This window comes from Protopterus annectens, chromosome 5.part0 (genome assembly GCF_019279795.1).
Source record: "Protopterus annectens isolate FY-2018-M chromosome 5.part0, PAN1.0, whole genome shotgun sequence".
In the NCBI taxonomy this organism is placed as follows: domain Eukaryota; kingdom Metazoa; phylum Chordata; order Ceratodontiformes; family Protopteridae; genus Protopterus; species Protopterus annectens.
In genome coordinates, this window is record NC_056735.1 from 289,847,431 (window position 1) to 289,864,703 (window position 17,273).

Genomic DNA, 17,273 nt, shown 5'->3' on the forward strand with positions numbered 1-17,273 from the left:
GTGTAACATAAAAGTCCCTTTGATAAAGGCTTTACACAATCTGGAGGAGGCTAGAGAGAGGCAGAATTTTCACCCAAATGAAAATGAGAAGTGGCAGCCAATTGAACCTTGACAGTAGAAGAACTAGCTCAGTGTTGAAAAAGATCAGCTAAAAAATCAAGAATGGCAGAAATAGGAGCCGTGAAGGGGTCTAAACTCCGTTGAAAGGCCCAAAAGGAAAAATGTTTCCATTTACTGCAATAAACCTTCCTGGTTGAAGACTTATGTGCAGCCACCAGAATAGACCTAACTGAAGAGGATAATCCAGGAGTCCTAGTGATCATGGAAATTGGAGCAGCCAAGCTGTGAGCTTCAAACTGTCCAGGTTCGGATGAGGAATCCCCGATGGGTATGAAATCAGATCCTGAATGAGATCCAAGATCCAGGGTGGAGCCAGAAGATGAGACCAAAGGAAGGGAAACCATACCTGGTGAGGCCAAAATGGGGCAATGAGGATCACCTTGCTCCCCAGTCGATGAGCTTTCTGTAGAAACCTTGGAATAAGAGGTACTGGGGGGGGTAAGCATGCAGAAGCCCGGGAGGCCAAGCATGGACTACAGCATCTCTGGGGGACTCCCCCGGCAGGGGATTCAGAGCAAAAAACTCACTGCACTTCGCATTGGAAAGAGATGCAAAGAGATTGCAGCAAGGCTGACCCCACTCCAGGAAGATCTGCTCTGCTACTGAAAGATTCAGGGACCAATTGTAAGGCATCAGAATAGTCTGACTTAATCTGCCCGCTAGAATGTCGGACCGTCCCGGAATGTGCATTGCGATGAGAAAATGACCCTGGTTCACCCATTTCCCTACTCTCATGGCCTCGCGACAAAGGGGTTAAGACCTGATCCCTCCGTTTGTTGATATACCAGACCACTGACATGTCTGATTGAATTGCAATGGTTCATAGAGGAAAAAAGACATGAAATGGCCTGCAACACTAAAAGGACCACCCTCATCTCTAGAACGTTTATGTGCAAGCTGGTCCCTACAAGGGACAGATAAACACAAAAGCCAGAAGTAACAGCTGGATTGAACCCACTCAAAGTAATGCAGGCTTCAAATCACCACACAGTTGTAGAATGCAGAATCCACTTTATTAACATCAGAACATAAAAATCCAAGGATGAGCGCTTTCGTCCAAAAAGATCTGGACTTCATGAGACCATTCTACAACTGTGTGGTGATTTGCAGCCTGCATTACTTTGAGTGGGTTCAATCCAGCTGCTATTTCTGGCTTTTGTGCTGATCTGCTTCAGTTTCTCTACAGGGGACCACAGGCCTTGGACCGTCCTGCACGTACAATGCCCCCCACACAAGTTGGGAGGCGTCCGTGGTCACTGTGGCTTGGGCAGGGGCTGGAACAAAGGGTCATCCCTCCAAAACATCCAGAGAACACATCCACCATATAAGGGATGACCAAAAGACTCAACTGAGTTGTATTGGATATGACAATGGATGTTCCAACAGGGACCATTGTACAGCTAGTGTCCACTTAAGAATTCTCTTATGTAACCCAGCACATGGGAGAAGTGTTATGGTCACTGCCATTGAACCTAAGGCCTTCAATACTGAATCCGCAGATAGAAGATGAGAATGGTAGATTAGACAGGCATGCATCCTCAGGTTTTGCACTCTCCGTGGTCAGGAAGATTTTGCACTGTAATGCATCTATTCTTGCCCCAATGTAGTATATCACCTGGACAGGATTTAGGAGTGATTTGGATGCGTTGATTGTGATCCCCAAATGCAGGCTAAGGTTTAAGAAATAATCCCTGGTTTGAGAGAGTAAACGCCTGGTGGGAGCAGTGAGGAGCCAATCGTCCAGGTACGGATAGAACTGAATCCCCTGAAGCCTCGGGTGAGCTGCAACCACCGCCATCACTTTGGTGAACACCCTGGGGGCTGTGGTGAGATCAAAGGGTAGGGCTCAAAATTGGCAATGACTGACTCCTAGCCGGAAGTGGAGGAACCTCCTGGAGCTTCTGTGCATTTTTATGTGATAGTAAGCATCCTGGAGGTCTAACTTGCACATCCAGTCACTCTCTTGCAGGTACGGCATGATGGACTGTAGTGTGACCATCCAGAATTTTTCTTTGGCAACTGACAGGTTATGGGTAGATAGGCCCAGAATGGGCCTTAAGTCCCTCGTCTTCTTTGGCACCAAAAAGAACCTGGAGTAGATGCCCGATCCGGACTGATCTGGGGGGCCGGTTTCGATGGTTTGTTTTCCTAGCAACTTAGAAATTTCCTGTGCTGCTGCTGCCTCCCTTTGTGTGGGTGGTATGTCCCGGAGGTGTTTGGGAAATTTGGGAGGACCCACAAAGTGGATAGAGTATCCTCTGGATATGATCTAAAGCACCCAGCGGTCTGATGTTATGGACTCCCATGCCGCCATGTGTAAGGACAATTGTCCCCCTACTGCCTCCAGAGTAGAGCAGTCAGGCCACCCCGCAGGGCTGCTGTCCAGGCCTGTCCGAGAAAGGTTCTTGAGACCCAAAATTCCTCGGACTCCCTCTGCCTCTGGACCGGTGACCATTCTGTCCCCCTCTGCCACTGGGGGAAGAGCCCTGAATATCCTGGGAATACTGTGACTTCCGGAACCACATCTTCTTTTGCCCTCTCTGATTCTGGGAAAAGGATCTTTGAGGGTTCCAGAAGTGGATTCCAACAACAGACAGTGTCTTCCCATCCTTCTCACTCTGGACTAAAATCTCTGACAATCTTACCAAAGAGAGTAGAAATGTCATAAGGTGCATTGGCAAAGGACGCCTTGAAAGGTTCTGAGAATTGACAGTCTGAGCCAGTCGTTGCACCTCATGGACACGCCAGACCCAGCCGCTCCTTCAGTAGCATGTGAAAGGAGTCACATGGACATTTTGGAGTCTGCTTTCAAAGTGGCCATCATAATGGAGAACAAGTCCCTGTCTTCCTGCGACATGGACTTAGGGGAAGACTCTGCCAGCTCCTTGATCAGGTCGCATTGGAGTCTCATGACATGGACCAGGTAGTTAAGCGAATTAATGGAAAAAGTAGCTGAAGCATAAACCTGCTTCCCTAAGCAGTCCATCGTCCACGATTCTCGGTCAGGAGGATAAACTGAGGAACTCTCCTGGGCTAGTTCCTTCTTTCTGGCTGCTGCTACCACCATAGCATCTACAGGGGAGCCCTTGTTCCATGCTGGCTTATCCGAAGGTGGACTCAAGATCATGTCAGGCCTTTTGGGAATTGGTTCCATGGTGTCTGGCTCCTTCCAGGCCCATCAGGTGACCAGATCTACCAAGGGATCTGCGGTAGAAGACACCCAGGAAGTAGATGGGCCCATGCCGAAAGCCTCCAGGAACACGGACTCATCAGAAGAAGGTTTGGGGGTGGACCAACCTTCTCGTTGGTGAAGGATTTCCATGATGTCTCCAAAGGAGACATCCTTGGGAGGTGACCTAGGGGAACCTTCCTTATCATCCAAATCCATATCCTTTGTAAGGAACTCAGGGGAGTCCAAGTGTCTCCTCTAACACGTATGCTTGCGAGGCACATCTCCGGTGGGGCTCTCCGGGGGAACTCGCAAGCCACTTGTTCCTCAGGGGGAACTGTCTAGGGCTCCTTGAGCATGGGCTGTCCCTCTGGTAAAATGATGGGATTTGTAGAAAGAGTTGAGGGGTCAGGGCGGAGTCCGAGGGAATAGTCAGGGGTCTCGTTCCAGTGGAGAGAACCCTTTCTATCACGTCGAACAGCGAGGGAGAATGAACTTCCTGTGGAACCAATAAGGAAGCCGGTCTCCCTGGGTCCGACGAGAGAATTGGAGCCAGGCCCGAAGTGGACAGGGCTCCGAGGGAGGGAGGGCTGATGAAAAATGTTCCACTTCCTCAGATCTGACCCCCAAGCTCTGGCTCCGAGAGTGGCTCGGATCTGAGCTGGTCAGATCCGACATGCTCCAGGCAGCTGTCGGTGTCGAGAAAGCAGGTACCATCGGCACCGACCCCCTGACTAAAGCCATTCTCGCATCAGAGTACTCCAAACCCGGTGGACAGATTGGAGAAGGAGAAATTGGTGTAAAAAAGGGAAGTGAGCTCCCCCGTTCTGAGGGAGGGGGGGGCTGGCAAGACCACCATCTGGATCAGAGTACACATGGACCTCCTCATCATTTTATCCATGTCGACTTTTGATAAGAACTGTGTGGACCTCGACAAGGCCACTGACTCTGACCTTGCAGGTCAGGGCATTGAGGCCCTAGATGTAGAGCGTGTCTCCTCCGGCTCCGGGGGAAAACCTCGGAGATCGGACCCAAGGGGAGTCAGAGATCCTATGACTCTTAGCAGGAGAAAGGAGGTCCGGGGACCTCTTACATTTCTCTGTCCTGGTTTTTTCCTCTTTTTCCTTCTCTCTGCCCCTTTACTGCTCTGCTTCCGCAGGCTTTAAAACAGGAGCTTGAATCCCAGCCTTGCAGGGGGGAGAAGCAAGGGCAAGAGAAGAAGGAGAGGTGGCCACAGCAGCCACTGTGACAGAAGCAGAGAATGAGGCAACCGCCTCAGAAGAGGGAAGAGGGCTTTTCAGGGCCAACTTAGCCTTCCTGTCCTTGATTGCGCATGGGTTAAAACCCGTGCAAACAGAGCAGTCTGTAAGGAGATGGGCCACATCCAAGCACATTATGCAAAGAGTGTGGCCATCTGCTGGGGACAACTTATGGCCACACTCAGTGCACCTTTTAAACACCGGTTTATCAGCAATTTTGACAAGAGGGAAAACAAGTAGAGTAGAAACAAAAGTATTTTCCCGCTGGAAAACCACTCACCACACTCGCACACAGAACACACTGAGGGGGGAGGGGAAGCAAGTACACTACCAATTACACTAAACTAAGCTAAACACTAAAGTTTATACACACAACGCACCAAGCGAGGGGAGGAAAAGGGGAACCTACACTAACCACTATCCTGAAAGTTTTGAAGGAAAAAAGGCTTTCTAAAGCTTTAATCCCCACTTACTACTCTGAGCTCTGGAGATCAGGATGCTTCAGCTATCCGTGGCAAACGAGATCTGGGTGTTGGAAGGTAGTGGAGGTGTATTATGGGTAAGGGGAGGAGCTTGGAGCTCAGAGCAGATGCTAGTGAGATTGCCGGCTCAGATCCAATACAGATCCAGTATCCCACAGGTTGAAGACTAAATGAAGTAAACTACTTCAAATCATAGATGTTGCTTAAAGCAGGAATATCTGAAGAGGTAGAGCATTCATTACAGGAGGAGGAGGAAAAGAGCTCAACCTTGCAGTACATGAAAATCTTAAAGTTTGTGTCTGCAGTGACCAGTCCAAATTATTAACGTACATGGATTGGGTCAACTTGGATCTATGGTAACCATCTGAACTTGAGGGAAGAGTGGTAAGAGCTTTCAATGTTGGCTTTCTGAATTTTGGGACATTTAGACAGGTGTCTAGCCAGGACAGTTCCAGGGTAAGCCTCCAATGGCATTCCTTTCTGGGCACTAAGCAGAGTCTTGAGGAAAATCCACTGTTGTGGTCCTGTTTTAGTACAGGTTTTAGGACTCTACTTAGAAAAGCTTGTGCATAACTGAAGGGACCAAATGCACTTGATCAAGATGGAATGCCGATAGTATTGTCTTTTGTGACCCCTTCACACAGTCACACACTACATTATCCTTCCTGTCACTGGGGTGGGATGGATGGAGCCATCCCTTAAGGATCCATCCTTGGTCCCCTACTCTTTAATATATACATATAAATGATCTACATTCTTATTCACAGCAAAATTCCACCATCATCTGCACCACAGACACCCCATCAAAACTTCAGCAGATAACCTAAGAAGCTTTCTCATCTGTTGAACACTAGCATACTAATGCCCAACTATTACTACATCCTAAAAAGACCAAGCTCATCATCTTTACTCACAAATCTCTCCCTAACAAAGCAGATTTCAAAATTCACTCAGACAGTTCAACCATAGAACCAGTTCCCCATACCAAACTTTTATGGATAACAACAGATAATCTCAGATATGATTTACACATGCAAAGCAACATAAGAAACGCACAAGAAACTTGGCCTTGGGCCTACCTACTACCTTCACTTCTATATGGAGCACCATTTCCAACCAACCTACAAGCTTCACTTAAAACAAAACTTAAAATCTGCTATAACAAAACTGCTTAGTTTGGAACCAGAGCAACATTCTTCTGTCATCGCTGTGTGCATAGTATTGCAGTCAACTTAAATGTCTCAAACTCCCCTATTACCTCCCCTACCTATAACTTATAACCACCCACATCATTATCTTTAAACCAGAATCCTACCTGGCCCTTAGCTCAGTACTCGGCCTACACTTCCCTAAAAGACCCTTATGATTAGAAGACAAGCTACTCCTCTCCATTCATAAACCGGTCAAATCTCAAGGCCATAATCTCTATTCCTTTTCTGTTGCTAAAACCTGGAACACCATCCCCATGTCCATTATGAGAAATCCTAACCTCCAAACATTTAAACACTCCCTGTAAGAATTTTAACAAAATCATGGATCTATTCATGTTCCAACCCAGGATAACATCCTACTAGGACTTCCATAACACCTTATCCCTGCTACCTCCACCTCCTCTCTTCTCACCCTCCCATATCACAACCTTACTCTGTCACCCTATATTTCACCTTCCATCTGTACACAATTCTTCTCATTTATGTAACATTCTACTCCCACCTACACTAACCTCTCTCACATACCTATTAATACCCCCTTACGTGCTCCTTCTCTTCCTCACCCCTTTCTTACTCTCTTTCCCTACCTTCCACGTCTGAACATCCCTTCTACCTCTGTTCTTTTGATAATCACTATTATCATCTTTTTTCCTTGAATAAATATTAACCTCTCTGCTCAATTACTTTTTCTTCCCTTAGGAATGTTATTAACTCTCCAATTTACTATTTCCCAACTATCCCTATAACACAGCTTTTCCATTTTAAATCAAACTTATGTCTTGCTCAACCATCTATTTTTACATCTCAATACAATGTACTATGTCTGTTCTTTGTAATACATTGTAAATAGCAACAAATACTGTTTTTGTAGTATGACATCATAATTGTTTGCTGTAGAATTAAAACATTCTTACTCTATTACTATGCTTCTACATTGTTTGTATCTGTAGCTTTTCGCTCATTGAAAATGGGTACATCCTGACCCAGTCAGACTTTCCTGGTAAACAAATGCCAATAAATAAATAAATGAACTGAGGGGTGCAAGGCTAGGGTGGGGATTTTTGACAGGGGGAAAGAGAAGTTACTTTTAATTACAGCTGCTTCATACATATTACAGGGCCACAGACACACACAGACTTTCCTCTTCTGATTTCCCTGCCATATTTTCTTACACTGGTTCTTCTTACCCCTGGCTTGCTTACCTTTTCCTTACCTGCAGTAGTTGGGCTCAGACTTGGATGGATAATTTCCATTATACGTAGGCATGAGACAGTGAAAAAGCTGCTTCACTGACTGAACAGTCTATCCCCTTTCCATTTTTTGAATGCCTCTTAATAGGATGTCCGAAGAGCAGCTCCATTTTTAGGGGGCACTAAGGAGATGTACAATGTCATCCTTTGGCAGGAGATGTTGCCACAGCTAGGCATGTCTCCTGATCAAGGACTGCAATCCTGCTGTTTTGGATGCTGCATCCACAGTACTGTATCTGTATTAAGTGGAGTGCTAGCTAACTGAATGTCTGGATGAGGTCCAGTAACTTTAACCTCCCCATTCTTCTCTCTCATCTGGTCTAGGACATCAATTTCAAACTTAATCATGTGTCTGACCATAAATACCAGTGAAGGCCTGAGTGGCAGCTGTGCACTTTTTCTTCCCAAAGTGGTCCAGCACACTTTCCCTATTACTTAGAAAAGTAGTCTGAGCAGGTGACAGTTCTGACCCATTCTTTGGATCCAAAGACACCACCGATAGATCTGCCATAAGGGTTTAGTGGACCCTGTAGAACAATTTGTTTCTTAGAGGGGTAGGGCAGGTTGCTAAGACTGCATCCTATAGGACTCCCAAAACTGAAATAATTGACAAGTCTAGAACTACCAAACTTATTTTATGGGCATGTGCTAACTCTTTGGTTTCCACCTTACATGGTCTTTCATCTCAAAAAATGTTCATCGAAATGAGTTCCTCTGTGGGTGAAGTAGACGGAATGGTGTCACTGTGTGTGTGTTACTCCAGACAGAGAAGACATTTGTGAGTAGTAGTACACCCCCCTCCACACACACACACTTTCACAAAGTTTCCTTTTTCTATTGGCAGAGGGGACCTTAAATAGTGAAGAGTGAAACAAACTTGGCAGAACTTGATGGAACCCCTCAGCTAAGGAGATCTTTCATTGACGAACCCCTGGAAGGAAGAGGAGTTGGGAAGGGACCTACCTTTTTCCTGAGGGCTAGGCAACTGTAGTGAGCTGGGTGTGGTTGCTCTATTATTAACTCTGGAGTTTTTTTTTCAAATGGGGTTGCTGATTTGGAGTCCAGGAACAAAGATAGGATTGCAGTGCCTACATACTTCAACCCTGTATGTCCTTCCCTGACTAAATTAGTAGACAGACCATCTGAAAATGGTTTGGTTACTGGCCTCTAATGTGGGATGTCTTGTCTGAACTCCATGGGAGGTGGGATGTGCCTTGAGCCACAAGCACTATACCACCAAAAGGGATTCACCATAGGCTCAGATTCCTGAGACTCAGTGGCTGAGGACTGTAAAGGCACCTCATAGGTGCCCATGTCTTCAAGCTGAAAAGGGACATGAGATGCTGCTATTGTCATATAACCCAGGTCTTAAACTGCATTCTCCTTAGATGGCTTATCTAATCTCTTCTTAGGGGGATGTATGAGGTCAAGATGAACTGGAAGACACCATGTGAGTAAAAGTTGATGACTCTGGTCTCTACTGATTTAAACTAAGATGTTTTATTGTAAATTTAGACAGACCTTACAACCCTGGATCTAAGTAGATAATGCACAAAATATTGCTGTCTTTGTGTGGAATTTGTCTACTGCAACAGCACCTGCCTTCCAGCTTAGGTATAAATGTGGCCTAAAACGTGATTTGGTACCCAAACCTACAAGACTATACAGAATAAAGTAATCACTAACAATTCTCCCCATTTGAGTACTTATCTGGTTAATCGTTAGAACTGGCTGAGTATCTTGGAATATGTACATACAACAATGATACATGCAATATAAATTGCTAAAAGAAAGATTTAAGATGGAATGGGTGAAGTTCAGCTTTATACAGAGAATGTTCCGACATCCCCAGGGGGCATCATCCCAGCTGAAATCCCAGTAGTACGGACTACTGCCAACTGAACCTCAAAATGCATCACTCTTCTTTCAAAAATATAAGAAACACTTAGCTGAGCAGTTGTAGACCTTACATACTTTTAGAAAGTGTTTAAATACATGTAACACCTGCAAGTAGGCAAACATTTGAGTGGCAGTAGACTTACCCTCCTCAAACATTATTAATAAAGAAAAGTTGTGTAAAATCTTACCATAACCATAGATGTCCTTCTCATCACTGCTTCAGTACTCTTTACTTGAGGGATATCCCTGCAGAAGGCATCCGACATTGGCCAGTATAAAAAAGTCTTATCACTGCAGGGTACGAGATATGTCTGCCTTCGGCTGCTGTCAAACATAGGCCAAAAAACAGATGTATGTACATACCATCCTCAGAACTGAATGCCCCAGGAGGAAAGCCAGACTGAGAATGTGAATAGTCAATTCATCCAGGAAAGACAAGAGACCAGTGGGGAAGACAGGGACAGAATAGTGCAACAGTGAAGAGGAGGACATCCATGGGTCATGGTAAGACCTTACACAACTTTTCATATCCTTCTATTCACTTGCTGCAGATACCAGAGTTCAAGAGGGAAGAAAGGAGGGAAGGAGCAAAGGAACTCTCTATGAAGCCATGTAAAATGGCTTTGGCAAAACTGGTTATAGCTCTAGAGATAGGATCCAGCTTGTAATGTTTGGTAAAGGCATGAATAGTAGACTAGGTGGCTGTTTCCAGGATGGCACTGTTATCCAATCCTTTGATGAAGCCATAGCTCTGGTAGAATGGGCCTTTACAGGTGCAGCAAGATCCTTTCCATGGTGACATAGTGAGTGTAACAAAAGGAGACAGTTTTAGAAATCCAAGAAGAGATAGTCTGTTTGAATGCAGGACAGCCCAGAGCCCAGGGGTGGAAATCAATGAAAAGCTGATCAGATTTCCTGAGGGTTTTTGTCTTGTCCAGGTAATACCTCAGTTGTATGTGAACATCAAGGGAGTGCAGAATCCTCTCACTGTGATTTTGTGCAGAAGGGAAGAAGGCTGGTAGTTGAACAGATTAAGGGATAGCTCATTAACCACCTTAGGCATAAAGGAAGGGTTTTGTTCTCAATGATACCCTGTCTTTATGAGAGACCAAAGGGGGCACAGCCATCAGGGCTTGGAGTTCAGACACCCTTCTAGCTGAAGTCAGAGCTACTAGCAAGACAGTTTTCCATGAGCAATGTTTGAGGAAGACTGAAGTAGTGGGTTCAAAAGGGGACAATGTCAATTTCTCTAGAACAAAATTAAGGTTTCAAACCTGGATGCCAGAGGAGGGGATAAAGGCAGACAAACAGAAATAGCTGACATGAGCTTTAACTGATGAATAAGCCAGGTCAGCTGAGAGCAGTTCACACAAATATTTCAGAACCAGCATTCCCACTGCCAGTGGGTCTTGGGTCTTAAACAGACACCATAGTGAAAATCTTTTCTATTTGGAAATGCAAGACTTTCTAGTGTTGGGTTTTCTGGCCTCCTGCAAAACCCAGAGCATGTACTCAGAGAAAAGGTATCTGAAGGGAATTAGAATCCTTTTACCCACAGTATCAGCTGTAATGTTGGCAAGTGTGGATGTACAAGGGATCTTTTGTTCTGTGTAAGGAGGTCCACTCTGTGGAGTAACTTATGGTGATAGTCCTTGGCTAACTGCAGGACAAGGGGGGGCCAATACTGGTTGATCCTGCCTAATTTTGAGCAGGACTTTGGTATTAGTGGAAGGGGAAGAAATGCGCATAGGAACATCCTCTCTTCCACGAGAAGGAGAGGGCATCCACTTTCCAAGCCAGAGAACTTGGGACTCTGGCACAGAATTTTGGAAGCTGTCCATTCATGGGGGAGGCAAATAAGCCTGTGAGTGGAGTACCCCATTGGTGGTCTATGTCCAGGAATACATCCCTGTGAAGCATCCATTTGTGGGATTGGGTCCAGGACCTGGTCAGAGAATCTGCCATGAGATTCTTGTTGCAAGGAATTTACACAGCCTGGATTGTTATGCTATGTTGAGCCAGGAATTCCCACAATATGAGAGCCAGCCTACACAGGAGGTAGGATCTGGTTCCCACTTGCTTGTTCACGTACCAGAGTACAATCATATTGTCGGTGAACGGTTTTAGTGTGCTTGGGCGAAGGAGGGAATGGAAGATTTGTAAGGTTAGCAGCAATGCTCGCATCTCCCTTATGTTGATGTGTTCCCATTTCTGTAAGGGTGACCACCTTCACTGGACTGTAAATTTGCCCAGGGCCACACCCCAGCCAATGTCTGATGTGGCTGTGTAAAGTTCCTGGACTGGGTCTAGAGGATGTAGTAGCAGTCCTAGGTTTAGTTTTACCTGCTGGGTCCACCAGAAAAGTTTCCTCTTCAAGCATGAGATGAGAGGAATGAGGCATTCTAGTGACAAGAGTGTTGGGTCCAGACAGATCTGAGGAACCAGTGGAATTTCCTCATGTGTAGCCTTGCCAAGTGTACCACGGATAAGGTTAAGGTCATAAATCCTAGTTCCCTGAAGAATTCCCGGGCTGTGGTATGGTTTAATGGGAGGAGAGAGAAAGAAGGTCCTCTGCCTTTTTGGGTGGCAGAGAAACTCTCATAATGTCTGTTTGGATTTGGCAACCCATGATGATGCTGAGAATGACTGTGAACAGACAGGCTTGGAGGGAAAATTTCTATGGAACCTGGGCACTGAGGACATGAAAACGTGCTTTAACTCTGAGTTTCTTAGACTTTCCTTGTAGGATTTTGTAAAGAATAGCTACAGCTGGCCCAAACAAGGCTGTATTGTCCAGAGGAGTATCCATTAATTTGGATTTAAAATCGTCCTGCAGTGGCTGAAGTCTAAGCCATGAGAATCTTCTCAGTACTGAGCCAGTAGCAGCTGCCGTAGCGCAGGCCTCAGCAACATCATAGCTGCATTTGATGGAGTATCTTTGCACTTGGGAAGAAGCCCCTAAAATATTCAGGGCTAAGTGTTTTCCCTCAGAATCTGGGAGGTCCGAGATAACAGAAGTTGGTTGAGGCATAAGTTCTAGGGAGTATTTAGTCATATGTGTCAGGTAGTTGATGGCTGTGAAAGACAAAGTGGCTGAGGTGTATGCCTTTTTTCTCTAGCCTTTCCAGGGTTCTGCTCTCCTTGCGTAATGGGAGTAGGGATGTAGGAGGGAGCATCCTGGAAGACTTGTCAATAGCAACTGACATGATTGCCGGGTCTGCAGCATGGCACCTAAAAGAAATTGACAGTCCTCAGGGACTTTGTAGAAATGGGAGCTGGAACCTGAGAGTCTAAGTTTTGAAATGCATGGTGGAAAGCATCCCAAAAAGGCTGGAAGGGTGGCACTGCAGAAGAGTTGGGAAGGTCCACTTGCAGTAGTTGGTAACACCTTTTTTGGACAGCTGAGATTTGGGAAGAATCCCACTTAAAGTGTTCACGCATTTTCAGAATGGTCTCCCCAATGGACATTTCCTCCATGGTAGAATCTGCACTCAACTGATTCCTCCTCAGGGGAGATGTATTCCTGAGGGGAGGGGATTTGAGTAGAGTAGTCTTAGGATTCTTCTTCATCAGAAGAGGATTCAGCTGAAGTGTCTGGGTCCCTAGCCCTTTTCTGAGAAAAATGAGTGGCTGGGGTGGGGTCAGGCTGAAAGGTAGACTGCTTAAAACCATGAAGGCCTGAAAAAGACTCTGAGAAGGTCTGCCAATCTGCAGGAGCCTCTTTAGCAGTGGAAACATGCTTTGTCTTTTGTTTTTTTTTTCACTGGAGAGACTATATTTTGTAACAACGGGGGTCTGGACGAATGCCTGATTTCGAAGGCTTCAGGCTGGGGCAGACTGGAAGCAGACGTGTGTGGTAAATCTCTAGGTTCCTCAATGCGGGTTCCCCCCTCGACATCCAAATTGGATGTCTTTTCCACCTCTTGAGACATGCTCATGGTAGAAGTCAAGTCAAACTCAGAAGTGGGTTTGGCCTGTGACTCCATGCCTGGAATTGGATGTGCCTCCGGGTCGATGAGCACCTCGGAAGATACGTCAGATGGGAGAAGTGCAGTGAAAGGCGTAGGCCGAAGCTTCTCGGCTTTATGCTTTGGTGGCTCAGCTTTGGGCCTCAAAGAACCCTCCACGCCCTTAGTTAACAACTTATTGATTTTTGAGATACAAGGCTAGTGATGAAAGCTTACTTCTAAGGGTCTTGGAATGAATGACTGGCAAATACTGCCAAACTTAAGGTCATGGTTGGGGCATAGACAAAAAAAAGACACTAGGTACGGCTGTCCTTATGTGGAATTTGTCTTCCACACTGGCACTTGCCCTTCCTGGATGACAAACAAATGGCAGGAAAATAAATTCCTCAACGGGGCACTTATCTGAAAGAAGAAGTCAAACTCTGGAAACTGTACGACTGACAGTCGGAGCTGGCGTTCTGACTGGCAGCAGACAAGTTCTGAGGATGGTACATGCATACGTCTGTTTTATGGCCTATGTCTGACTGCTGCTGACGTCAGAAGGACCATGTGCCCAGTAGTGATAAAAGACTTTTGTATGCTGGCCAAAGTCGTTCGCCTTCTGGCGGGGATATCCCGCAAGTAAAGAATAGTGCAGCAAGTGAAAAGAAGGACATCTGCTGAAGTACTTCATCTTAACATGATCATAATGTGCAAATATTTACAATAAACACACACCAAAAGTAATTATATATACTTTGCATTTGTGATGATTCCAAACCCCAGGATGACGTCTCTAACAAGGATCCCAGCATGGTACTTATGATGGTATTTAGACAAAAGCTATACTAATAATCAGAGAAAGCTTTGTTAATCTGGTGTCTGTGACCACAAAGAACATACTCAAGATTACGTCGATGCACAGGGGGTCTATATTAGAAGCACGAAAAATGCTTCTAAGCGAATACGGAAACAGCGACACATTCACTGAATCGCATTTAAGCGATTCAATGAATATGTCATAGGGCAAGGAGATAGTTGGTCAGCTTCACGGAGTTGCCCTTTCCTTCCCTATAGTGCGATCTCAGAGTTGGTATATTTAGTTAGGGGGGGTGTGGGGGGGCAGAGCCCCACACCTGTTTATGGTGTTAAATGATTTTTTTTTAGCGAACGGCCGCGTATGTTTTTTCCCTAGGGAAAAATTTGATTACGTGGTCATTCGCTATTTTCAGGTTTTGTGTAGTGTGTCAACTTTTATGTAGTTGCACATATGCAGATTCGGTCTTATAACACAGAGCCCCCTAAAGCAATAAAGTGCAATGTATTCATGTTCAATTTTCTCTTAAACAAGTTAAAAATAAAACAAGGACATTTGGTATACATTTGAAACTTTATTTTGTATAAATTTTATTTAGTCTTATGATTACAAAAATTGGCCATTTGATAGCTATACAGGTGGTGAAGCCCATCTAGTATCCTTCACCATTACAACTGAAACAGATTATGTTTCACTTGAATGACTGACAGCTTATTAAGCATTTAACATCTTTGAACAACCGTACTGTTAACTCAAGTTCCTGGCAAATAATGCCAGTTGTGTGTATACTGATGAAGTATCTGACAAAATCCTCGGTACCCTTAATATTAAAGACACCCTATACTGCATAATATGTATAAACTTCGATTGTACAGAACTGTAGAAAAATATTTAATATGTAATTTTGTGTTTTACGTAGATTTCTTTCCCAATAATTTCAAAAATAATTACATCCCTCATGTGTACAACTTCCCTTTAATTAGGATAAGTAATACTGGATAAAACTAATAAATGTACAACATTTTCATCATTAAAAACTTTTTGAGATCTTTACATTTGTATCCTATCAAGGAACATGTTACCTTGAGAGTTATTTTTGTTACATGGATGAAAAATCCAAGAAGTTCAAATTGTACACAATATTACATGCCCATCCATCTTACTCCCATGCTTCTGATACACATCAGACAACATTTTCCATTTTAAATATTACTGAATATTCAGTATATAACTTTAATACTATAATGATTACACATCAAAACCTCCACCCTTCACCATACTCTGCTACCCTAAACACATACAGCAATGAACCATTCTCTCACTCACAACAAAACGCACATTATATGGTCAAAATTTGTATTGATTGTGAACCTGATAATAATACATTCAAAGGCTGTTTAACAGTCAAGCAGCAAAGGACTTGCTTGTCTCAGAGAGATGCCAACACTGCTTTACTGAATTGCTCTGAGTGAACCTAATGACCAGGCATAAATCATTAAGCTCGCCCTCAAAGTCCAACCAAGTGACACACAGATGCTAAAAAAACATAAAATCAAACAAATATAATGCAAACCAAACCGTTTACAAAATATGTTCATGTATGACATGTACAGGTGGCACAGAGAATACAGTGATAATGCAATATATTTCTTTTTCTCAAGTGCTGAAAATAAAAAAACATCAATAATTATTTTAAAATAACACTAATGGGGACACGAATCATTCACACTGAACACTGGTGTACAGTACTTTTTCCAGTATAGCATTATACTTTTAGTAGCATCCTTGGATCAGAAATAGCTTTTCAGCAAGTCCAAGATTGTGAATACTTTTATTACTGATTTCATCCCCAGCAGTCTTTCTTCCATTGTTCATCTAGGAAATACACTGGCATTCAAAATTTTAAAGCAATGAGATCCGAAGGTAGCAGCAGTATGACAGGTACCAGCTAGGACAGTGTGTGCTTGTTGTCTTGATGTGATGTGCTGACATCCCTTGACAAAAAAGCAAGGTTTAAAGGCAGACATCACTTCACAGAGCAGTTGAGGTAAGCTTTTTAACACCCCTCCGTTGTGCAAGGGTAGAGCGACCTACAGGTTCGAGAACTGGTGCCATGGGATTGCGGCTCAATGCAGAATAAGTGGCTGCCATTGCTCCCTAAAGAGAAAGAAGAAAGAAAAACACAACATTAGAAAAATACTGATGACACAATAAAACTGAAAAATGTTGATTTATTAACTCTTCAAATAGCTTCTTGGTTAGGCAATTCTACAAGGCTTAAAAATATGTCCATTTCATACTTGTATGTATGCACAGAAAACTGATAGAAAAATTTTGCCAGACTCATCATGTCAATCCACTTACTTACTTAATGCGACATTTCCTGCACATGATCAACCCACTCCTTTCTATTGCCTGGATTATTCACAGGAATATGACAGCTAAAGATTGCATGGTCCTTGTAGTTTGCCCATTTTATTTCTCAAGACACAACAGAGTTCCTGATCATCACAAAACATCATCTCCCTGACCTCCCTGAAGACTTACAAGGATGGCCCTTAAGTCTGATCCACATATTTTTCATTTGACAGTACTGCCCCTCATGAAAGTCTATTCCCAAAACATCTGCCACCCTTTCTGGAAGATAATACTTCTTTGAATCACCCCTAAGCCAGACAGCTTGTACTCTCATATTGAGTATTTTTTTCCACAAAGTTCTATTTTTATGAAATATGGCGGCCACTTTATACTCCATAGATCTCCATAAGGTACTTAAACATAACTATAAACACACACTAGTAATCTAACCTCAACAGTACCAAGCAGTTTATGGTCTGTGAAAAGAATAAAACAAGATATGTATCTGCCAACTCTGAAGCAAAGGGCTGAGCCACCAGACTGATACTAAACCTACAACATACTGCAGCAAGAAACAGCTAAAAATGATGTAGGTGGACATCCTCTTTGTACTGGTAATGTATTGATATCTCATGGATGAATACATTTGCCTAGTCAGAAGAGAAAGGTTGTAAAGCCTGGCAATTGGGATGGGCATTTGGCATCCTGCAGCAGAAGTCCAGGTGGCTACTAGTACTGTAACAGGGATCTAAACAGTGAAC

At 44.1% G+C, this 17,273-nt stretch overlaps 1 protein-coding gene across 1 annotated transcript in view; it reads right to left on the reverse strand.

Moving 5' to 3' along the window:
* Positions 1-14,708: 14,708 nt before the first annotated feature.
* Positions 14,709-17,273, reverse strand: part of RPS6KA3 (ribosomal protein S6 kinase A3) — a 1,945,113-nt gene continuing 1,942,548 nt past the window's right edge. Inside the window, exon 22 of the mRNA XM_044072275.1 lies at positions 14,709-16,311. Within this exon, the coding sequence (XP_043928210.1) occupies positions 16,186-16,311 (126 nt within the window). The 3' untranslated portion in view covers positions 14,709-16,185. The remainder of the gene's footprint in view (positions 16,312-17,273) is intronic.